Source organism: Pelmatolapia mariae, linkage group LG2 (assembly GCF_036321145.2).
Source record: "Pelmatolapia mariae isolate MD_Pm_ZW linkage group LG2, Pm_UMD_F_2, whole genome shotgun sequence".
Lineage (NCBI taxonomy): Eukaryota > Metazoa > Chordata > Actinopteri > Cichliformes > Cichlidae > Pelmatolapia > Pelmatolapia mariae.
The window spans coordinates 1,289,286-1,313,734 of record NC_086228.1 but is presented as its reverse complement, the minus strand read 5'-3'; the positions used below and the strand labels follow the sequence as shown (position 1 = coordinate 1,313,734).

The 24,449-nt window shown below is 43.7% G+C and overlaps 2 protein-coding genes and 1 long non-coding RNA gene across 5 annotated transcripts; 2 read left to right on the top strand and 1 right to left on the bottom strand.

Moving 5' to 3' along the window:
* The first annotated feature begins 11,862 nt into the window (after positions 1-11,862).
* On the top strand, positions 11,863-15,449 carry srp19 (signal recognition particle 19). The gene is made up of 5 exons (XM_063489871.1): positions 11,863-12,065; positions 13,898-13,973; positions 14,703-14,774; positions 14,900-15,008; positions 15,093-15,449. Exons 1-5 carry the CDS (start codon positions 12,028-12,030, stop codon positions 15,221-15,223), a joined length of 426 nt encoding a protein of 141 aa, XP_063345941.1. The 5' UTR covers positions 11,863-12,027; the 3' UTR covers positions 15,224-15,449.
* Positions 15,450-15,539: 90 nt separating this feature from the next.
* rsph14 (radial spoke head 14 homolog) lies at positions 15,540-19,831 on the top strand. The gene is made up of 6 exons (XM_063489813.1): positions 15,540-16,994; positions 17,280-17,382; positions 18,623-18,741; positions 18,935-19,157; positions 19,243-19,382; positions 19,551-19,831. The coding sequence occupies exons 1-6, from the start codon at positions 16,820-16,822 to the stop codon at positions 19,829-19,831; spliced, it is 1,041 nt and encodes a 346-aa protein (XP_063345883.1). The 5' UTR covers positions 15,540-16,819.
* LOC134638922 (uncharacterized) lies at positions 19,206-24,400 on the bottom strand. Of its 3 annotated transcripts, none has more exons than XR_010095298.1 (5): positions 24,122-24,400; positions 23,594-23,762; positions 21,588-21,613; positions 19,687-19,849; positions 19,206-19,309 (listed from the first exon to the last, which is right to left on the bottom strand). It is a non-coding gene; the product is annotated as an uncharacterized LOC134638922 (long non-coding RNA). The 3 variants fall into 3 exon arrangements; XR_010095300.1 differs by having other exon boundaries at positions 24,144-24,400; XR_010095299.1 differs by lacking the exon at positions 21,588-21,613.
* Positions 24,401-24,449: the final 49 nt, after the last annotated feature.

Sequence of the window (24,449 nt, the reverse complement as noted above, 5' to 3'; positions counted from 1 at the left end):
GTCATCCACCCATTCACACACACATTCACGCACTGGCAATGGCAAGCTACATTGTAGCCACAGCTGCCCTGGGGCGCACTGACAGAGGCGAGGCTGCCGGACACTGGCGCCACCGGGCCCTCTGACCACCACCAGTAGGCAAACAGGGATATTTGGCATGCAGCCAGGGGGCAGCCTGGGATCGAACCACCGACCTTCTGATTAGTGGCTGACCTGCTCTGCCACCTGAGCTACAGCCACCCCTATGAGGTCAATTCAATTCAATTTAATTCAATTTTATTTATATAGCGCCAAATCACAACAAAAGTCACCTCAAAGCGCTTTATATTGTACAGTAGACCCTACAATAATAGATACAGAGAAAAACCCAACAATCATATGACCCCCTATGAGCAAGCACTTTGGCGACAGTGGGAAGGAAAAACTCCCTTTTAACAGGAAGAAACCTCCAGCAGAACCAGGCTCAGGGAGGGGCGGGGCCATCTGCTGTGACTGACTGGGGTGAGAGAAGGAATACAGGACAAAACACATGCTGTGGAAGAGAGACAGAGATTAATAACAGATATGATTCAGTGCAGAGAGGTCTATTAACACATAGTGAGTGAGAAAGGTGACTGGAAAGGAAAAACTCAATGCATCATGGGAATCCCCAGCAGCCTACGTCTATTGCAGCATAACTAAGGGAGGATTCAGGGTCACCTGGTCCAGCCCTAACTATATGCTTTAGCAAAAAGCAAAGTTTGAAGCCTAATCTTAAAAGTAGAGATAGTGTCTGTCTCCTGAATCCAAACTGGAAGCTGGTTCCACAGAAGAGGGGCCTGAAAACTGAAGGCTCTGCCTCCCATTCTACTTTTAAATACTCTAGGAACAACAAGTAAGCCTGCAGTGTGAGAGCGAAGTGCTCTAATAGGGTGATATGGTACTACAAGGTCATTAAGATAAGATGGGGCCTGATTATTTAAGACCTTGTATGTGAGGAGCAGGATTTTGAATTCTGGATTTAACAGGAAGCCAATGAAGGGAAGCCAATACAGGAGAAATCTGCTCTCTCTTTCTAGTCCCTGTCAGGACTCTTGCTGCAGCATTTTGGATTAACTGAAGGCTTTTCAGGGAGTTTTTAGGACTTCCTGATAATAATGAATTACAGTAGTCCAGCCTGGAAGTAATAAATGCATGAACTAGTTTTTCAGCGTCACTCTGAGACAGGATATTTCTAACTTTAGAGATGTTGCACAAATGGAAGAGAGCAGTCTTACATATTTGTTTAATATGTGCGTTGAAGGACATGTCCTGGTCAAAAATGACTCCAAGGTTCCTCACAGTGTTACTGGAGGCCAAGGTAATGCCATCCAGAGTAAGAATCTGGTTAGATACCATATTTCTACGATTTTCAGCGCCGAGTACAATAACCTCAGTTTGATCTGAATTAAGAAGCAGAAAGTTAGCGGCCATCCAGGTCTTTATGTCTTTAAGACATTCCTGCAGTTTAACTAATTGGTGTGTGTTACCTGGCTTCATGGACAGATAGAGCTGGGTGTCATCTGCATAGCAGTGAAAATATATATACTATGTCTTCTAATGATGCTGCCTAAGGGAAGCATGTATAATGTAAACAGAATTGGTCCTAGCACTGAACCCTGTGGAACTCCATAATTAACCTCAGTGTGTGAAGAGGATTCTCCATTTACATGTACATTTTGGAGTCTATTAGATAGATATGATACAAACCACTGCAGTGCAGTACCTGTAATACCTACAGCATGCTCTAATCGCTCTAATAGGATATTATGATCAACAGTATCGAACGCTGCACTGAGGTTATACTAATATATTAATTTTCCATCAGGCTGGACACTGAAGAAAACCCACTAACTTTGCTGGATGGATTTCAGGACTGTGAAAACATCACAGCTTATGTCATTATGAAGGAGAAGGTCAGTAAACATGAGACAGAAAATGAACACACATTTAGATTTAAGAGATTAAACAGTGCTGAAAACATAGAGATTGTTTCTAATGACGTAATTCATTAGACCTAAACTAGAACTTGATTAGGCTGACAAAGATCAGCATTTCCTTCCACTGAGTATCTGTATTTTTTTTTCTTCTAAAATGGGACAAAATGTGAATTCAACATGAACACTACACAACAAAGAAAAAGACTGACAGCATTAAAACAGCTCATAGTGGTAGCTGGGTTAGCTCGAGGACTTGTGCTTCATACCTTCTGGGGTTTGCATTTGGCACACTTACGTATTTGGATAAGACAGAATGAATAGTTTTGCATTAAAATGTCCCACCTCACTCCTCACACACAAACATCACAGATGTTAGTGTGCGGGTAGCTGCTGCACGTTTATCTCCTAACCTGAGCAAATGTATGATAGTAAATGTCTTTAACGTCCAGGTGAGGAAATCCCCAAAAAAGCCGATTCTGTTCATGTGGACGTCGCGTTTTCAGTGGGAGAAATATTTTGTCATCATCCAAGTCGGATGACAGGAAGACATTCCCTTTTACATCCACCCTGGAATGCTCAGTCACTATTTGGACATAAATCATCTGAATTTCAGGAGCGCGACTTTGCAGTTAGATTCACCTGATGTCAGGTGATGTCAGTCAGGGTTAATTTCAATCACATTATAATATTATGTGGAAGCCATATAAGAAACTCAGCACATGTTTTACAATAAAAACACAAAACCTTTTAATAGCAGTCGTGTAAACATCAAAGCATCATCAGGCTGTTGTAACAAATTTAACCCAACTAACAAAAACATAAACTACGAATATTTCACCGATATTTTATGGTGAAACATCTTCAAGCAACTTAAAGAAGTCCAGATGCTTTTTTTCCAAGTTATTTTTCCAAATTCACAAAATAATTTCAGTCAGTTCTTAGTTTAGTTTTAATTAACTATAACTAGCCTGGTGTGTGTGTGTGTGTGTGTGTGTGTGTGTGTGTGTGTGTGTGTGTGTGTGTGTGTGTGTGTGTGTGTGTGTGTGTGTGTGTGTGTGTGGTGTACATTTTGTTACAAACGTGGGTCACTTATGTTACCTGTTGGTGGTCTTCACCGATGAGACCATAACAGCTGATCAGGGCCAACTGAGCGTCAGGCTCAAACTGCAGGTTTACATCAGCAGAACAGATTCTTAACATTATAACCACAGATCCAAAAAATGCTCAGAAATCTCATCTTATAGAAATTAACTGAGACCAAAACAGTTATCCTGGAGCTCTCTCTCATTTAATGCTTTGCTTCATTTTTCAGGACTTTAATGCCTTCTTGGCACACATCGAGAAACAGAAGGTCCAAGACTGGCTGCTGGGTGCTTCAGAGATCTCCCACAGCTACAACCAAAAACTTCTGATCATGACCGACACAGAGAAATCCACCAGTGACAGAGTCCAGCAGGAATACAGCATGGATCCTCATTACTCCATGAAAGTCACCACGGACTGCCTGTTCAACGACTCCTGTGTACCAGCAGCAGACGGCTACACTGTGGTCAAAATATTTGGAAGTGTTTCAGAAGATGGACAAACTGTGTCTGGACTTGATGGATCTTCACTTGCAAAGCTGATGTTGAAACCATCTCTGGAAGCAGCTCCAGTTTTCTCTCTCGATGGAAACACAACCACACAGTTCCAACAGAACTTCATTCGGGTTTTTATGCTCCGCGGCCTCCAAACAGTCTTAGAAACCAATCAAAACAATCAGCAGATTTACCAGGTGATGGATCGACCTGACTCAGTTTCCAGCTACAAAATCCCACAAAGACCAACTGATCACAGCACACAGTATGACCACCAGCAGATCGTAATGATGGAAAATGACCCTGTGGTCAGAAAAGCTGCTGAATATTTGTATGAGAAACATCCAACAGTTAGTTCTGTCTATGTTCTTGATGAAAACCAAAGACCCAAACTGATCCATGGTGAACCAGTGTCTCTGTCAGAGGACAGCAGACTGGTGCTGGTAGGTCATGGTAAAAGAGACGGTGCAGGAGAAATGAGACTGTCAGGATACAGTTCAGGAGATGTGGCAAAAATCATTGAAAGGACAAACAGAGGCAGTGATAAAATCAAAACAACGAGTGTGGTGGCCTGTGAGGTCGGATCAGACCAACGATTCATGGAAACTCTGCTGAGAGACCTCCATAAAAATAACATCAAGACAGAGCTTCATGTGAGGGACGCTCTCGTCCAAGTCACACACACAGGAAAGAAAATCACTCAGGAAATCTCTCCAGAGGGGCTGCAATGGAGACATAAAGACAACAGCAGGAAAGTGGTGGCAATACTTGATAGCAACGGAGATGTAATAATGAGAAATGAGCCTGGAAGTAAAGGAGAGGCTGTTTTTACCAATGAAAGAAACTTTCTGGGGGAAGAAGAAAACAGTGGAAACAAAAAAACACTAAAAAATTTTATAAGAGAAGACAGCTGGCCAGATGAACCAAAGAGCTTTGTTAACCCAGAGGTTTTTAACAAGATTGACCAAAATAACGTTAAGATGAAATCTGCCATTGATGAACTCGAGGCTCTGTCTTGGGGAATCTTTCACTCAGATCAACCAGTACCAGCGAAAATCAGTGTCAACAGCGCAGAAGAAATAAGAAAATATTTATTAGGGAAAAAAGTAAAAGCGGAAACTGAAATTAATATAAAAGAGAAAACTAAAACTATTACGTGGATAGATGATGAAGATGAAAAAGGACAACTCCTTAAGGAATGTTATGAGATTAAATCAGGAGAAGATATAAAAAATATAATACGTCATTATGCAAAGAATGGAGAAGATAAGACTACATACCTGAAGATCAATGACTGGATATATGAAGTTCACCCTCGGAGTCTGTACGTGTATCCAGTTGGAAAAAAGCTTGACAACAATCAAATAGGAAATAATAATGTAATTGATGATATTAAGAGATGTATTAATGAACAGGCGGGGAAAGAGGAATACAGACACATGCGAGACAACATTTTTAAAGACCCTCACTCTAACAAACAAACACAAAACAAACTCTATGCTGAACATGTAAAAAATATTTTTCTTGGGGAGCACCCAGATGTTTTTAAAGGAAGTCTGTCCATGAAGGCCTGGTTTACCACGTATTTCACTGCAACAGTTATATCTGAATCTGCAAGAAATTTCCGGACGTTCCCTCTGACACTTATGGCCCTGGATCTGGTTCAAAGCAAGGACAATAATATCCGACAGAAAGGCCTTGATTTTTTCTTTGAAGATCATCCAATGACAAGAGGAGGCAGTTGGATTGACCCGAGCAGACGAGGATTCAGAGGCTCAGCAACACCTGAAGATTCCAGCAAATTAAGAAATTTTCTAAACCGTAAAACCAAGGAGCAGCTCATGAGCGACCTTGTTGACCTTGTAAAACGAGAGGGTAACTTCTTTACAGAATGGAAGAAAACCGTTGGTAATGGTGAAAGTGATGTGGTGAAACGCATGACTGAACTTTCAAACACCTACAAAACAATGACGGATGATTCAGACTTTCAAAAAAAATACAATGATTTCAAAACAGACACCAACAAGATAACACAACCTGACGATCACAGAAAACCTTCCACATCTGGAACACTGGGAGGATACGATGATGGCTCCGTCACAATGCGAGACCTGAATTCAGCCTCAGAATTAGAAAATACCTTCAAACATGAATCTTATTTCTCGAGAGCATCTGCATCGTTGGCTGAAGAGGTCCATGCTGCACTACAGCACAAATACGGTGAAACTCTGGCAGGAATGCAGCTTCAGGAGGGAACGGCCCGAATAGAAAACGGAGAGTTTGTATGTAAGCTCGTGTCAGAGAGAGCTGGTGCTGAGCCCGAGGAGTTCAGAGTTGATTTATCTCCACAGAGTCAACATTACAGTGACAAGATGTTGGAGAACATTGAGACATCAGTGCATGAGATGGAGCAGCACAGTTCAGCATCCTCCCATCAGGTCAACAAACATGTAGAGAGGACTGGGACTGCTGCTGGAGCTCTGGGTCTCATGCTGGGACTGAAAGGAGCTGCTCGTGCCTTTGAAGAGGGAAACATCAAAGATGGTGTGATGGGGTCTTTGCAGACAGTTCATGGAGTGACGGCTATGACAACATCTGCTATTGCAAGCAAAGCTCTGACCTCAGAGTCAAGAATCGCAAAAGCTGCAACAACGATCATGAGGAGCCCTGCAATGAAGGCCACTATGACAGTTATACCAATAGTGGGAATTGGATTTGGGATCTACAATGTGATAGAAGATTTTAAAAGAGGACATACTCTGGGATACATTGATGCTGCGTTAGATATTACCATGATTGCATTAGATGTTGTTGAGCTTGTTCAGCCTGAACTGGCACCTCTCATCGCACCTATAAATCTGGCTCTATCAGTAGTGCGGATGGTCATTGATGATGTTTATATGGGCATCCAGAATGAACTGAACAGCCTCCCAGCAGACGCTGGAGTTTTGGACAAAATAGCAGCTGTTTTTGTTGGCTTTGGAAAAGGGATCATGCACTTTGCTATACATGTGGCTAGTTTTTTTTATGACTGGCGTTATGATGAAATTGAGGAGGGACGAAGACTTGTTGCAGAGATCTCAGATTATCACCAATATTATAAAGTCACAAAGCAACAGGATGGAACGACAGCCATTGATTTTACTGCTGGCACCTCCTCCTGGAATGGAGGAGGTATTAACTTCTGCCTCGCTGATGAGGGTGAGTCTGAGCTCTGCATGGACTATTTTGTTTCTCGTGATGAGAGTCCAAGAAAACAATGCTGGAGCATTAACACAGATGGAAGCAAAGATATAATTCTTGGTCTGGGAGAGTCACATGGATTAGAGCACACGACATATGAAAAAAAAATACTCATGTTCATACCAGCTGGATCTGTGACAGTGGTTTCAGGTTATGAAGCTGTTTCCTATTCCAGATACGGGACATACAGGGGAAACAGAGACTCTAATCGATTTTTTGCAGTTCAGGAACAAAAGGAAGAACACATGATTGAAGTCATGTTGAGCTACTATTACAGACTTTATGGGGAACCAGGGGATGACACATTCTTCCTCGGTCCACAGAGAAGTTATGCTGAAGGTTCAGGAGGAAAAGACACTTACATCATTCCTGAAAATGGAGGGAAAACGATCATTAACAACTACGATCCCTCCAGAGCACAAGACACTCTGCATTTCAGTGTCGACTACAGCCACATTTCTGTGTCTAAGTCAGGAAACGATGCTGTGCTGACGTATGAGGGCAGTCATACTGTAAGAATACAAAACTGGTTTTTAGGAGAAGATTATCGTCACATGAACATGATGTCAGGAGACGGAGTCTTATTTGAGATTTCCTCCACGGTGGTTTCTTCAGTTCAGCTGGTGGCCAGAGGAATTAACAAGATGTTTGAGACACACGGTGCAGTTGTTGATGCATCACAGCCACTTTTACACAGAGTTACAAACATCTTTGGGTCTCAGTATGATGATAAACTCATTGGAAATGGAGAAAGGAACCTGATAGATGGGGGAGGAGGGCGAGATCGTCTGATTGGTGCTGAAGGAGAAGACATTTACATGGTGAAAGGCAGAAAACGTTCCTCTGTGCTGATTGAAAATTACTCCACAGACGAGAAAACTGACCTGGCCATCGTAGAAGCAAATCTTCATACGTTTGGAGTCAGAGTAGAAGGTGATGATGTTCATCTGGAGGCTCAACATGACAGCACAGCGTTTCATGTTACTGTAGTGAACTGGTTCAGATCATCAGCACACAGACACTTACTGTTCATCACAAAGGATCTGATCACTTTCACAGTGTCAGATAACAAAGCTGACTGCCTGCAGAGCAACATCTTCACCACATGTATAAAGAGCCTCAGCATTGACTACAGCAGCTCCCCGTCTCCTCTGAAGGTGGACCTTGAGAAGGATGAGGCTTTGGACAGCGTGACAGAGGTCCGCGGGTCAAACTATAACGATGTCATCAAAGGAAACAAAGAACACAACGTTGTCGTCCCTGGATTAGGAGATGATTTCATTGAGGGGAGAGGAGGAGAGGACTGGTACGTTATCACAGCAGGACAAGGAGTGAAAACCATCAACAATCTATCACCAGATCTAACCTTGGACCTGCTCTTCCTTAAAGAACAATATCAGCATATAACATGTAGATGTGAAGGTCAGAGCGTCATCGTTTACGTGCAGGACAGAAGAACTGTTATTTTACAGAACTGGTTTAAATCAAAGAATTATCAGCATCTGCAGATCAAGACCAGTGATGGAGTAACAGCTGGACTGAAGCCCAGCATCAGCAGCTGTGGACGGGATTTAATGCTGCCTTTAACCATCGACTACAGAAACCAGAGTCCTGAACCACTTCAGCCAAGGTCAGATTTATATAACATATACACTTATAGTGAAAGACTGCCCTGTTACACTTACAGAAGCACTTATTTAGAGGAATATAGATTTTGTGGCTACCAAGGAAAAGTGATGATTATGAATGATGTTGAATCAGTGAAAGAAATGTACGGCTCCTCAGGATTTGACATCATGGTTGGAAACAGCAATGAGAATTTACTGGATCCACACACTGGGGGGGCACTGATGAAAGGAGGGGAAGGCAAAGACACTTATATAATCAAACATGGGGATGAAAACATGGTAATCATTGATAACTTTGCAGAAGATCAGAAAACTGACACTGTGCTGGTAGAAATGGATTTCCTTGATGGAAGTCGAGTTATACTGGACTCAACAGTTTTAATGGAACCAACAAGAAATGATGTTCATGTTAGAATCATGAAAAATGAGGAAAGATTAGAATTCATTCTCCGCAATTATGCTAAAGGTGAAAAACATCAGCATGTAGAATTTCAGAGCTCTGATGGCGTCCATTTCAAACTCAAATCTCTAAACTCATCTGGAGACGACTCTTTCTATCAGGTAGAAGCTTTCAAAGTGACTCTCAGACAGTCTCAGGTGGACTGTCGTTTGGACCTCAGCGCTCAGAGAAATCTGTCAGAGGTTCACACAGTGCAAGGCTGCCCCTCCCAGTCGAATGTTATAATAGGCAACAACCGAGACAACGCTCTGATTGGTGGGTGGAAGGACGACGCCTTGGATGGAGGTGATGGAGATGACACGCTGGTAGGAGGAAATGGAGCTGACATCCTGATTGGTGGGAGAGGAGACGACACTCTTTATGGTGAAGATGGAAATGACACACTGATGGGAAACTCTGGCCGGGACGTCTTCCTTCCTGGACCAGGAGCTGATCTGGTGGACGGAGGTCCAGGCAGAGACTCGGTTCTCTATCGGGGTGATCATAAGAAGGGTGAAGGGGTTTATGTTAACCTGCTGACGGGCCAAGGCCACTACGCTGACGCTGCGGGCGACGTGTTGAAGGATGTGGAAACTGTGGTCGGCACCATCTATTCGGACATCTTAGTGTCTGGTTATGAAAGTTCTCTTCTCAAAGGCTCAGATGGTAACGACATCTTGGTGTCCACTGGTGGAGATTATCTGGTTGGAGGTGATGGAAATGACATTTACATGTTCACTTTCAGCAACGGCTCAGTCACCATAGACAACTGTGCGACAGACAACGCCACAGATGTTTTGTACCTGAGCTCAAACTCAAGTCCAGAGTTTGATTGCCAACTATTATCTGACCGAGTCCTGCTGACCTTCTTTGGATTCAATCAATCAACTATAAAAGTTGCACTGCGAGGCTGGATTAGTGATGATGATGAATGTGGTCATTTGGTGCTGGTGTTCAGGGAGAAGGAGGCGTCGGTGGACACGCTGCTGCAAGAGTGCCAGTATAGAAAGAAGGAATCACTTTGGTCATTGATCATAACCTGGGCTATCCGCATCTTCTCTTCCACTTGGCTTTTGCTTAACAAGTATCTAGAAAATTAAACAGAAAAGCACAAAAACAAAAAAGACAAGAACAAGATGAAACTAATGTTGAAGCAGAGTCAATGAATGTGCTGTAGACTGCTGCTGCTGCAGGTGCTGCTGCTGCTGCAGGTGACATATTCTTTAAAGTATTATGTGATTTCACAAATAATTTCTTTTTATACTTATAATTATACTTCCATTGCTAGTTACTCTAAATGTTGAGCTAATCATGAGTATTCTTGCTTTCTAAAGTCTAAATCTGTCACGTTTATTAATCAACTGAAAACTAAAGGAAAGTTCCTGTAATCATAAATGCTGAATCTGTCTGGTTTAGTTACCCAGAGTAACCGAGGAGTCGTTCAGCTTCAAACATCTTTAAATTACACAAAGTCGACAAACTGTGGACAAACCTGCCAAATACCAAAGAAAAGAACTGCACTTGGTGTCGGTGGGATTTACCACCGTGGATAATTAGACTGTTTGTGTGAATTTCACAGCTTGAACAAGCTAGTCGACTTCTTACCAAACATGTACCTGACATAACACTGATCGTCTGTTATTGCTTTTATTTACTGTAACAGCTGCAAATTTCTGAGCTTATTCAGAGGTGGAGAGTGTGAGCTGTTTTGTCATGTGGACTCATCTCCCTGGCAACATTAAAATTGATTTTTAATGCTATATACACATATATTTTTGTAATAGTTGAACAATAAACATTTACTGTCACTGATTTGTGCTGTATGGTGATGTTAAGTGTAACCATGACTCTGATCCATCCATCCATCTATTCACTTCCACTTATCCTTTTCAGGGTCGCGGGGTCACTGGAGCCTATCACAGCTGTCATAGGGCGAGAGGCAGGGCACAGCCTGGACAGATCGCAGTTGTATTATGTATTATTTTAATATTAATGTCAAGTGAATGGGATTTTTTTTCTTAGTCCATTGTGAAATGTAGAGAATCAAACAAACACAACAATAATACTGAGGGGGAATATTTTTCCTCAGAGTAATTATGTTTACTTGCAGCACTTTTACGTGCACTGAGGTGTTTTCATTGTGTTTTATTGCTTAAAGGAATGGCTGGCTAATAATAAATGTTTATGTAGCTTTAAATGTGATAATTTCTACAATTCTTCAGCCATAAAGGAGTGTAGAAAAGTGAATGACTGATAACATCTGTGTGGTTGGCAGAGTGCAGACAGCTGCAGGAGGCTGTCAGCACAGTTAGTTTTTCTGCATCACTTTAACAACAACAACAACAATAATAATAACTTTATTTATAAAGCACTTTCAAACAAAGTGCTGAACAGTTACATGGATTCAACAGCCACTTTATTAGGTACATCTGTTCAACTGCTCGTTAATACAAATATCATTTAATCAGCCTGTAATGAATCAGCAATGTTAAAGCATGTCGACATGGTCAGAACAGCCTGTTGGAGTCAAACTGAGCATCAGGAAGATGACTGGACGAGGCTCTTGATACGAGACGGGCCGAGTATTTCAGACACTGCTGGACTTTTCCCTCCTGTGGTTTACAGAGAGCGGCCTGAGACAGGAAACATCCAGTGAGGAGCAGTTCTCTGGGAGAAACTGGCTCGTAGAATGAACTCGAGACAGATGATAGGAAGGCAACAGTAACTCAAACAACCGCTCGTTATAAACAAGTTATGCAGATGCGCATCTCTGAAAGCACAACACATCAGACCATGAAGCAGAATGGCTACAGCAGCAGAAGACCACACTGTGGGCTACACCTGTCAGCTAACAACAAGAAACTGAGGCTACGGCTCACATGTGACTCTAAGCCTTAGAGTCTAAAGCTTCTTTCTTCACTCACAGGTTTACAACAACATTTATTCATGTCAAAACGGGAATTGACAAACAGTAGAGGGCAGCAACATCCCAGCGTTATGTGTATTCTGCCTAAATACAGAAGACGAAGAAGAGAAGCGGCTGTTGTCAACAGTGTGGCCATATGGCTGCGTTATCTTTACGGTAGCCTGTGTGTATGTGAGGTGATACTACAAACATATTAGTGTCCATTACTGAGAGGCTCGGATCAGACGGTGTGTTTAGTCCCCGAGCAGCGACAGCCATGGCTCATCTCACCCAGAACCCCGCGGATAAAGAGCGGTAAGTCCAGGACCCTGGCTAAGCTACAGCTAACAGAGCTAGCCGGTTTCTCGTGCGGACTCCTGTAGAGAACTTTAAACATTTAAGGAAACAAATGCACCTACAAACGACACGTGCTTATTTTAAGATGTTGAAGCACACATGTGGATCCTGGGAGACTGATCGTCAGTTCGGCATACAGTTCCGGAAGCTTTTAACTGAAGCTCCACGGAAAAAGGTTGTTTTAAGGGTTTAAATGTTCAATTCAGAGCCGAACCTCGACGATGAAACGCTGATGAAACGAGGACATTCTGAGAAGCTGACACTGAGTTTTTAAAGGACTTTTAGTGAAATGTCTTTCATGCCGATATTTAAATCGTATTTTGTACTGAGCTGTGTGTAAAGTCGCGGGGAACAGAGGGAAAGTTAAATTGCGCATTTTCTACATGAAGTTTGGCCTGTGGTCCTCATCCTTAAGCATGACGTGTGATAAGAAGTTTAAGCTTGATGTTTACAGACTGCCTTATTTTTAAAGCTAAAGGGACAAAATGTGATCAGAGTCACATTAATGTGCAGAAAGTTTGCTGAACGTTCCGGTTCGGAGAGTTTGATCAGATCTGTGGAGCTCAGAGTTCCTCTTTGTGGAGCTTACAGGATGTTTCCCTCCTCAGTCAGAGCAGCTGGTACCACAGAGATCTGAGTGAAGAGCGGAGAAACCAAACTGGAAGACAAAGGTCTCATTTCTTTATGTTTTGCTTACAAGCAGACAGACGTTCTTGTAACTTTTAAAGTGCTCTTGAGCAACAGTTCTCTAGAAGGCCTCCATTGTTTTCTCTCATTTTTAGCCCAATCCTGGTTCCTGACCGTTTTTATAGCGTGTGTTTGTTATCTTTGTTAGTTTGTTTTGATGAAGCCTCTGAACTCTGATAATGTGGCATATCTCAGCGTGGTGTGGAGCGTTTATTTAGAAGTCTAAAGAAAAACTGTACAGAAGAAGTGTGAGGCCTAAAAAACTCTACAGTGGATCAACAGGATCTGAGAGATGATCTGGATCTTCAGCTGATCGTCTAATGTTCACTGAAGCTTCATCAGAAATGTCTCGGCTTGTAGGAAGACCTTCTTAATGAAGGGATACGGGAGGAAAGGCTGAGCCCTGAAGACCAGAGGAACAGGTCTGATTTAGAAATGGATCCTCATCATGGTCCGTGTGTACGAGGAGGTCCCACACTGAGAGGCTGCAGCCATCAGGTGGAGACTCTGTCATGGTTTCAGCTGCAGGTGGAGTCTGATCCTCCATGCAGGAACATCTGATCTTAGCAGCTTCATGTTTCAGCACGACGATGATCCAAACACACCGTCAGTGAAGCACACAGGAGAACGCCATCAGAGCCGGACCTCAGCATGACTGAAGCAGAGTGGGACAACACAACATGAGTGTCTTTCAGGAAGCCTGGAGAACTGAAGATCCTCACAGAGACAGAGAGCAGCTCAGAGCTCACACTGAGCTGAAGGATGAAGCTGCTCGCGCCACGGATTCACCTCCAGGCTGCTTGCTTTTGCCCTGTTTGCTGCATTTGCATTTATATTTACTCTGTTCCAATTTTCCTACAAAATGTAAAGAACTGAGGAGTGGCTGAAGACTGTTGCACAGCTCTGTATGCACACACGCACACACACACACGGAGCAGAAACGTTGACGTTTGTGCTGCAGGCGATTCAGTGTCATCAGTGTTTGTTTTAATGTGACTCAGAAATGCAAAATATTCACATCTGAGCAGCGAAACCAGAGAAGTTTCTTAAAAAGACAAAGATTTTGTTCGTCAGTCACTGAGTCGCTGCGTCGTCTGTTTCAGGTTCGTCTGCCTCTATCCCGTCTACATCAACAGTAAGAAGACGCTGGCTGAAGGACGAAGGATCTCCGTGGAGAAGGTGACGGTTTAACCTTCATGTGTTTGATGACTACGTACGCTCGCAGCTCGCAGCCTGTGTGACATGTTTTTGTAGATGAAAACAGTCGTTTAAGGAAAACGGCATAAAGATCATTAGAGCTCGTGCTGTGCGTCTACAAGGAGAGGCACGACTGCTGGAAGATTCATTTTTTTAAATAAGTAAAAATCATGACGCACAAGTGTTTGTAGCATAACATGGAAACAGCCTCTGAAGCCTGAATGATCGTGTTTAATGAGATGTTACCTCTGAAACCTGAGCTGTGATCTTTAAACTTAACTCATCTTCTTTTAGAGGATTTTACAGTCGACTGAAACACGAGATAAAAGTGTGAAAAAACTCTTGGATTTAAAAAATAAAAAAAGATCAGATGGAGGAAAAAACCCTGAAACAAAAAGTTTCACTGTGAAAAGGTTGATTCTGTTCATGAACAGTGGGCTGGAGGTCAGTTTATGATCAATAATATGCAAATTCTCATGACCATCGATCAACAACCATTGATCACAGATCATGGACTTTGATCAGCAGCTGTTAATCATCATGAAACGTTTCTCCCACTGAAAACATCCAGATGAACAGAATCAACCTTCTGGGATTTCCTTACCTGGATGATTGATCGGGCATCAGGACATCTGCTGCTCGCTCAAATGTACTAAAGTAAAATAAACAGGAAGTGGCGTGCTGAGTGTGAACGTGCTGCTGTGTCTGCAGGCGGTGGAGAATCCGTCCTGCACTGAGATCAGAGACGTGCTGGCGGCTGCAGGGATGAACGTCTACATGGAGGTAACACCTGAGAATCCCCCCCCCCACACACACACACACACACACACACACACACACACACACACACACACACTCTCTCTGTAAAACACAGCGTGGTGGAGTCGGACTCTGTGTGTCTCTTCCAGAACAAAATCCACCCCCGGGAGTGGAACAGGGACAGCCAGTTCAAAGGTCGGGTCAGAGTTCAGATTAAGCAGGCGGACGGCAGCCCGTGTCAGGACAAGTTCAGCTCACGTGAGTGCTTTTATTTTGAAAGGACACCGCTGCACGTAGACGACATTAGCCGAGGTAAAGCTGTGCCGTGTGTGGTGATCGCAGGTAAAGACGTGATGATCTACGTCGCAGAGATGATCCCCAAACTCAAGACTCGGACCCAGAAGAGCGGAGGAGGCGACACCAGCTCTCAGCAGGGAGAGGGAGGGAAGAAGAGCAAGAAGAAGAAGAAATAGACACAAAAATGATTTTGGTTTGTCTTTAAATGTTTTTTTGTTGGTTATTGATTTGATTGGATGAGAATCAGACTGAGGCAGGTTTTTGTTTTTCTCTTATTCTGCTTCCAAAATGAAAACCTGAATGTTTTTCATGTTCTCATGTGTTCATTTATGTTTGAACTGAGGGCTCCGTTCACCTCGTCCAACAGCTTCACACAATAAACGTTTCAGTTTCTCTCCTTTTTTTTTGTTGCCTCGTGCGTCGACCTCAACAATGACGTCAGCATCAGCTCGTTCTGATGTTTTTCCAGTAATTTCAATAAGTTCATTTCAGGTTTAAGAGACACTGAGTTCTTTTTTCCCACAGGTTTGACCTAATAGCTCCCCAAAAATGAAGCCCAGACGTCTCTATCGCCCCCTGGTGTCTGACTGCAGTATAGGTCATAAACCCCGCCTCCTCCATGTTAGCAGATGGGACTGGGCTCAGACTAAAATAAAGTCCTCAGATAAAAATGCTTTCTTTCATCATCAGTAGTTCTCATCATGCTGATTTGTGTTCAGTGGGGCTCTTTTCTCACAGGGTGGATTAGTTTTGACTGTCTTAGCACTTTCTCAGTCTCTGCGGCAGGTAAAATAAGTCTTGAACACGTTACCGGTTTTCTAAATATGTTTGTAAAAGTGGTGTTGTAATGAAATTCTCTTTCTGTAACAACTCATCCGGTCCACACATGCAAAGAAACCGAAGCAGAGAGAAGTTATGTGTAATAATGAGAAATGACACAGGAGAAGAGTCAGCAGTCCATCTGCATCTAAAGGTCAAAGGTCACTCTTTCAAGGACTCCAATGTTCACATTTTGGACAGAGAGGACAGATGGTTTGAAAGAGGAGTGAAAGAAGCCATCTATGTCCACTGTGAGCGACCATCTTTGAACAGAGGCGGTGGTTTACGACACCAACTGTCTGCCATCTATAATCCAGTTTTGAGTTCCCTCCCCAGACGCCTTAATGCCCACTCACATCCTGGGCCATCTGACCTCAGGAAATCACATGACAAGGTGGGGCCAGGTTTCACAATGAGCTCACCCGAAACCCTGGCTGATTGTGACCCACACCCGCTTTCACACCTTGGCTCATGTGATTAGGTGGAGGATCATCAGGGGGTCCTTTGTCCCTCTTTCGGGGGACTCGCCACCATTTGACCCTAGAACTGAAGAAGCTTCTGGGATGAGAGGTGAAATGTCTTCAAGCAACTTAAAGAAGTCCAGACGCTTTTCTTTCCAAGCTCCTTACAGCACAGAAGCTGCACCGGGACCCTCACTGGATGGTTTCCATGGCAGCAGCTCCTTCGGTTGTTGCTTCCGCTTTGTTTAATGTGATTGTTTGATTTGATGATTGTGTTTCTGTTCGATTTAAACAAATGATCACGGAATAACAGGACCAGTCAGGAGGTTCCCATAAGTCCTACGGGCCTGAAACGCATCACCACAGTGGCCTGATGTTTATATGCGGTTACTAGGCAACAGGTGAGCGTTGATCGGCTGACCAGCGGACCCGGTGTGCTCCTGATCGATTACCCTGCCCCCTCTCTCACCTCTACGCGGAGCTTCGTCCCGGATGGCCGGGGCAGTCACGGACCCGACCCGGGCTCCGATGGCCTTCGGGCGGCGGGCCGTGCCGCAGCTGTTCGGGGAGCTGCAGCGGGCCGGGGCTGCGGCGAGGCTCCGGGCTCTGACGTCACTCTGTGACCTGGTGCATGAGCCGGAGCGACTGTACCAGGCTGTTACCGGAGGTAAGAGCTCAGAGGGTCACCGTGATGTCGACCCTCTGCACAGGGAGGACAGGTGTGCAGTTCAGGGGGAATGAGGGAAAGAAGGGAGGAGCCGTGAAAGAAACTGTGCTGGACATCCAGGCTGTTGGAAACTATAAAACATAACCTGAGGACTTCAGGTGTTTCACTAGCTGTTATTGGCGTGTTTGGAGGTGGGACTTGGGGTGGCACCGGCCCACTCTGAATTCTGCTGTGACTAAAATGGAGGAAAGTTGGGAAAAGTACAAACTGGTTCTTCTTCTGCAGGTTTTCTGAAGCAGCTGAAGGTTTTGTTCAGGGATGAAGATCCATCAGTCAGAGCAAAAACCTGTGAGCTTCTTCACCTGCTGACCTCACACAGCATCGGCAGGTACGTGTACCGAGACAAACAGGCACAGCACCGGGAGGAAAACGGGGTCATCAGGTCATTCTGTTTAAAACGGAAAAGCAGGAAAGCAAAACACTCACAACTGCAATAAAGAGGCAAACAGATCAAACAACCACATAATGCAAAACAACAGATACACAAAAATGACAACCAAAAACTAGCAAAACTTTAAGAGAAATAAACAACAGATATTAAATAATAACAGCAGAGTGATGCAAAACAAAAATATGCAAAACAGCAACATTAGAACTACAACAAAGTCACCAAACTGAAAGTAAAACACACAAAGTTACAGCCAAACAGTTTAAACAGTTTTATTTAAAATGATCACTGAGGGCACAAAGCTTCTCGTGTCTTTAAGACAAACGTGTTTGGAGTCGATCACAGACCAAAGATCCGCTCAAACACTCGAGTTCATCACGAAGAAGCAAACAAAATCTTGTTTTGGGGAGTTTTTCAGACAGGAGAGAAAATGTTGAGCCTGAAAAGTTGACAAACGACTGTTCTGGAAAAAAGGATGAAACGTGTGAGCTGAATAAAAGAACGATGAAGAGAAAATCTGAACTGCTGGGCTCTCAGTTTCTGCTGTGCTGCGATCCCTCCAGCAGGTGGCGCTGTGACCCAGCTGTGAGGTCCAGGTGAAGCTGAAGTTTGGCTCCTCTGAGGGGGGGATATCAGGGGTCTTTCATAATGTATTTGAATTATTGATAAACTAGTTTTCAGCTGCAGGTGAACTTAAAGAGTACAACATTACCAATGTTTCGAACACACAACATAACTACACACATGTCGTGTGTTTACCTGATATTACGGCACCGTATCAAGTATTTGTGTTATGGAGCTTTTAAACATGACATTGAAATAAATGTCGAACACAAATGAACAAAAACTTTTTTAAATTATTTGACAATAAATAAACCACCAAATTACACAAAATACTTTTTTTTATTAACACTGTGAAATAACTTTTCAATTTTATTTAATAACCTATTAAAAACACAGAATTTACTTTTTTTAAATTATTAAGATAAATAAAGGATTAAATAAGAGCTAAATCATGAGAGCTGCGTCTGCCTGTGGACCTTTAACTAGCAGAGTTTCTTTTATAAATTTAGGATATTTGTTGGGATCCGTTTGTGTCATTTTTTGAATCTTTCTGAAAGTTCAGGAGCTTTAAAGCTGTTCAGGGTTCATGTGTGTGTCCTGTCGCCTCCTCCTGCAGGCAGGCCGTCCTCGCCTCCTCCCTGCTCCCTCCTCTCTGTCAGCTGTTGGACGACTCCTCGTTCTCCTGCAGGAGGAACGTCCACCGAGTGCTGAACCGCCTCGCTCTGCTGCCTGCAGGTAAGCTCGGATTCTCAGCATCAGCAGCTGAACTCAAACCCGGATTTTAATGATTGAGGACTAAGATGATGTTTGAGGGGTCAGGGGGCGTGTCCTCAGGGCAGCAGGTCACACGCTGCAGCACTTGTACGTCTGTGGGCGTTCATGAGGACAGTTCAGGGCTTAATTTTGGGTTTTCCACGCCGCCCTGCAGGAGCAGAGGCTCTCCTCTCTCTGGTGCCTAAACTGATGCTGAAACTCACAAAGGAGGAAGATGAGGAGGTGCAGTTGCTGCTGCTCTCCACCCTCACCCACTGCTCCAGGCTGGACGCCCTGCCGGGGTTGGCCTCCGATGGCGTCTCGCTGCTGGGACGCAAACTGTCCCACCGATCCTCGATCATCCGCCGAGAGGCGGCCGCAGCAATGATGGCACTCAGGTAGAACAGCTCACTCTGATCCAGGCTGTGCTTTTGTTTCCTCGCCGTGTGCTGGTTTAACCGACTGTTTGTCTGCTGGTTACAGCGTTCCCATGGACGGGAAGCGACAGGTCTGCGAGGATGCCGAGGTCCTTCCTGTCCTCGTCGGTCTGCTACGGGACAAAGACGTGGAGGTTCAAGCCAACGCTGCAGGAGTCATCATGAACACCGTCATCATCACCACCGGTACAAACGCACACACCCGCTTCCACAACCCTCAACTCAGAAACTCCAAACTTTGAATCATGATCAGTTTAAGTAAAATCGTTTTTTTCATCCACGATCAGTCTAAAGGTACCGACCCAGCTTCAGTTTAGTTTCATGTTTCAAACACAGAAGTATCTGTGACTGCAGGTAAGCAGCGGTGCCTGGACCTGGACGTCCTCCCCGTCCTCCTCGGCCTGCTGTCTGAGAAGCACGGGGACGATGACGAGGAGGAGATGAAGAAGAGGAGGAAGGCCCTCATCATGCACGTCCTTCGTGCGCTCACCTCATTGGCTGAGGCTCCTAACGGCCGCTGCCTCCTCCTGGAGCAGCTCCCCCTGCTGGAGAAGAAGGCTGAGGCTGCGGAGGAGGACCAGGACATCCGGCGGGCCACTCAGACCGCCATCCAGGTCATCACCTGGACTCCATGACCTCTGACCTCCAGAGGTCTCATGGAGTAAGAAAATAAAAAAGCAAAACTCATCACACATTTTCTGATGTCATTGTTAAACATCACATGACCAGTCCAATCAAATCTGGGTGCATCATGGGATATTTCTATAAATGTGTTACAAGAATAGGTTGTTTACTTTAACTGCTGAGGACATTTACTCTAAAGTGTTCTGCTCATAAATGCCAGCATGTGTTCGCTGTGTGTTTTCTGAATGAAGAGTTTAAACCTGCATTTGTTCTAATGTCCAGCAGGGGGCGACACCTCCGGCTGAGTAAAGAAGTCTGATATGTATCGTGTATCGTTAATGTCCGTGAATGTTACAGATTTGTAAGTGATGTGTTTTAGTGGGAACTATGTTTACTGTCTGTCCAATAGAGAGGCGTTACCACGGCAACTAAGATGGGAACAAAGCTTCAAAAGGCGTCGATTTTTAACCCGAACTAAAGTCTTACTAACATTAACCAAGTGACACTGTTTTAAATGTATTTGAAAAACGAGAAATAAAAAACGTCTCTCACACACACGATGACATCACCAACACCTCCCAACTCCAAATGGGCTACATGGGCGTGAATCAGTACACGTGGGTGAACTGATTCAGGGACATGAAATAATGTTCGGAAATTTTGATGGACACTTAAAAAATAATCATATCATCACATCTCACAGGTGTAGGCCGTACAGCTCGTCAGCGCAGGGTACTGCCCCTCAGCAGGCTTCCTGAAGTCATCCAATCAGAAGACAGTGGGCTTAAATTGTGAGTGAGGTGTTAAAGAGACAGAAGCTAAAGCAGCTTATTTCAGACAGCTCCATGAAAGCTCAGGATCAGATAAAGGATTGCTTTGAACTGTTATTCATGGAAAGCCACTTTAGTCGTCTCCAGAACACATTTAGAAGAACAGCGAACGTGAAATGAGCAAAATACGCCCACTTTCTACTTTACCTGAAAGCTTTAGGTACAAGTATGTCCCCCAGTGTCCCAAATGTAAAGTTTAAATATAATCTTACCTGACCTGTGCAGCGTTTTTCGGGTACAAATCAAACTAATTCAGTTTTTATTCTAAAACAAAGTCATTGATGACAGACTTTATATAAAACCTCTTTGATTTAAGTATTGTAGTTTCAATAAATATTTAATATTTAAGTGATATTCATATCATAATTAGCAGATGAGCAGGATGATACACGCTCTAGAACACAACCAGAGACGTCTGTGACCCCCTCAGGGTCACGCACCAGTGTTAGAGCCCCTGTGAGCGGGATCGCCTTGTTCGTACTGAATGGCGTTTCCTCTCTGACCTGCTGCTCTGAACGAAACTGAGAGCCTGACGCTGCAGGCGGTGACATGAAGCCAAACAAACTGCATGAACGAAACAAAAGAGGGAGCCGGAGAGGCCAGCGGTGTTCTCGAGGGTGAAACATGAGTCTGCGCACGAAAACGTGATTTATATCAGACGAGTTTCCAATGTCTGTCCCTATATACATAAGAAAATAACCGAGAACAGAACAAACACAACAGCAGATTATTGACACACTAAGACTGTCTCAGGTCGTCTGTACAGGGAGCTCAGTCAGGTCCAAATAATGGGCGACACGCAGTTTAACAAAAATATACAAATGTGTTAAATATAAAGAAGCAAAAGCCTTAATTAATCATAATTAACTGTAATTGAGGTGCTGCATAAACAGAGAGAGGGCAGAGACTGACACAGGGAGGCTGGACAGGTGCTCACCGTCACTGACTCCGCCTACCAGGAACCTGCAAGACGACACAGAGGGACAAACATGCATTGCACTGGAACGTGGCAGTGTGGTCAAACAAACACATTAATATCACAAAGCTGGAGCATGGGGCAGGGATAGCTCAGTAGGTAGAGTGGTAACCCCATGCTCGGAAGGTCGGGGGTTCGAATCCACTGAACGGCTACCCTGAGGTACCCCTGAGCAAGGTACCGTGCCTACTCACTGCTCCCCGGGCGCAGTTAGTAGGCACTCAGTGAAGCCCACTGCTTCACTGAGTGAATGGGTCAAATGCAGAGGAAAAACAAGTAATTTCCCCACGGGGATCAATAAAGTATACATTATCATTATGTGGAGGTTGGTGGCTGCACAGACGATACTATCCTCAGCAAACACGCTGTGAACGCCTCAAAAATGAATGACGGAGCTTCAGCCTGACCGCATCACATGATGAACTCTGCACCAATAGCAGACAAGTGCCATGAAGCTGGACGTTGATATTATGGATATGTGACTGGCAGCGATGGGAATAACGGCGTTACTTTCTTCAGTAACGAGTAATCTAACTAATTACTATTCCTATCGTTACAACGCCGTTACGGTTACTAACAAGAAAATGCTGTCCGTTACTATTTTTCAACAAACAGATGGTTGAAGCTGTGTTCAGCTTACCGCATCTTATATCAGTTGCACGGAAGTAGCTGTAAGTAATCTGGACGCTACAGCTTTAAGCAGCTGCGCGCTCCCGCGGACGGTAATCACGATCACTGTCTAGCACAACACCTGCAGCTCAGGAGGCAAAACAATCGCATGAGTGCTGCTGTTTGACTGAGGAAGAATAAAGTAGTCGTGGTAAGCCAATCACATGACCACTTAAAGACAAAGCAACAAGGTGACATATACCAGTTTATAAATTGTGTTGATAGGCCACGTAAAACCAGAGTCATGATAAACAAGATATACGCGGCGTTTTTTCCTCAATAGTTTCGTCACGTTTACTGTCTAAGGACAGCGCAGCAAGCACTCTCTGCTTATGAGCAAAAAACAAACAAAACAAAAACACAAAAACAGCCCGTTTTGTTTTGGTGGAAAAATGCACCACATCGACCAATCAAAAATGATATGGCAACATGACATTTGGTTGTTTAGGAAGAGGAGGAAGTTTTAGGAGTGACGGCGAGAGAGAGAGAGAGAGAGAGAGAGAGAGAGCGAGTTTTGAGATGTGAGAGATTTGTGACGTTTAGCGTGTTTGGAGTGTGTAGTTCATGTGTTGTCTTGTGTAGTTAGTGTGTAGTGTTGTGGATAGTTTTGTGTTGTGTGTCAGAACAATGAGGCGACTGCTGTCTCCAGGTAGAAACAGGAGTGATACACCTGCTGCTGTCAGACCTGCAGGTATCAGGCTGTGATGTTCTCCTTTATAGTGGACAGAAATTATTCTTTTGGAGTGGCACAAATAATTTGTGTGACATCTTATTGAAGAACAGCTGATTGTTCTGTAAAAAGTTTGAAGAAATTGTTTAAAAAAAAAGGTAAATGGCTGCAAATAACTTTTTTGTTTGTAAAACTTGTGCGTCTGATTTTAAAACTGACAATTTATATTTGTTATGAAATATGATTCATTAAACATGTTTGTGGTTGTTACAGTAAAAAATAACTTTTTCTACTCGGATTTGATGTTTTTTGTCTGATTTTAGATCAATTCTGGTTATACAGTATGACAAAATGAAAACATAACTGTAAATTCAGACACGTGAGGTTGTGCTGAAAACAATGATACCAAACAAGGCAAAGTAAATCGTTTTTAAAGGTAAAATGTGGAAGGAAAATCAAAAGTAGTAAAACATGGCCAATTATACCCTGGACCCCAGAGGGTTAAACTTTTTTTTAAAAGTAATGCAATAGTTACTTTTCAAGTAATTAATTACTTTTAGTATCTTGTAACTCAGTTACTAACTCAGTTACATTTTTGAAGAAGTAACTAGAAAATATAATTAATTACTTTTTCGAAGTAATTTTCCCAACACTGGTAACTGGAAGATTCGGTGGCTGAGGCCGATCAACCCACAACAGAAGAGTCCTCAGGAAGACACGGGAAAAGCAAACGCTGCCCCGAAGACGGCGTGGGCCGGGTCAAATGGAGACGGGCATGCGAGCACATGGACCCTGATCTAGAAGAAAAAAATTCTGTGTCTTTGTTTTGATATCTTTGTGGGGACATCAAATTCACGTAATGCTTTCATGCTTACCCTAACCATCTTAACCTGAGTTTATAAAGAAACACAGTGACTGATTTTTCTGCCCATCATATGAGAACATGAGGCTAAAAAGTACTAAAAAGCTGCTAATTAAAGACCGTAAGCTGACTAAAAGGAACAAATCATTTCTGCCTCAAGTGGCGATTACAGGAACTGCAGTTTTCTGTCAACCAAAGAGGCCACGCCCCTAATAATACAAACTTTGAGACTTTAATGAATTTCTTAAAGTAATAGACACGCCCAACCCGACCCCCAGTACAGCTGACAGTCACCTCACAGCTGGGGAGCTCTTACTGACTGAGTTTGAGGACAGACTATCCAATCAGGAGCCCCCTTTAAGCTCAAAGGGCGGTCTCTTTCGTCTTCTCCTCTCGTTGGCTCCGGTTGCTTCGAAGGTCGTTCATCATGCGTTGATCCACAGCCTCCGCTGGCTGCGATGAAACCGTCTCCTCCCAGTTTTTTTCTTTCTAGTTCAGCAGAAGCCACTGCCACACACACACACACACACACACACACACGTTTTCATATCTTACCATCAAAATGAATGCCTAACCATAACTTACCTGTGACCCTGACACTAAACCACATTCTGAGTCTTAA

Excerpts from the sequence above, each read along its gene's own strand:
- srp19 (XM_063489871.1), top strand. The coding sequence starts at position 12,028 with ATGGCTCATCTCACCCAGAACCCCGCGGATAAAGAGCG. Across the intron at positions 12,066-13,897 it reads AACCCCGCGGATAAAGAGCG|GTTCGTCTGCCTCTATCCCG; the intron begins GTAAGTCCAGGA and ends CGTCTGTTTCAG. Across the intron at positions 13,974-14,702 it reads GAAGGATCTCCGTGGAGAAG|GCGGTGGAGAATCCGTCCTG; the intron begins GTGACGGTTTAA and ends CTGTGTCTGCAG.
- rsph14 (XM_063489813.1), top strand. The coding sequence starts at position 16,820 with ATGGCCGGGGCAGTCACGGACCCGACCCGGGCTCCGATGGCCTTCGGG. Across the intron at positions 16,995-17,279 it reads GTACCAGGCTGTTACCGGAG|GTTTTCTGAAGCAGCTGAAG; the intron begins GTAAGAGCTCAG and ends CTTCTTCTGCAG. Across the intron at positions 19,158-19,242 it reads GCAGCAATGATGGCACTCAG|CGTTCCCATGGACGGGAAGC; the intron begins GTAGAACAGCTC and ends TGCTGGTTACAG.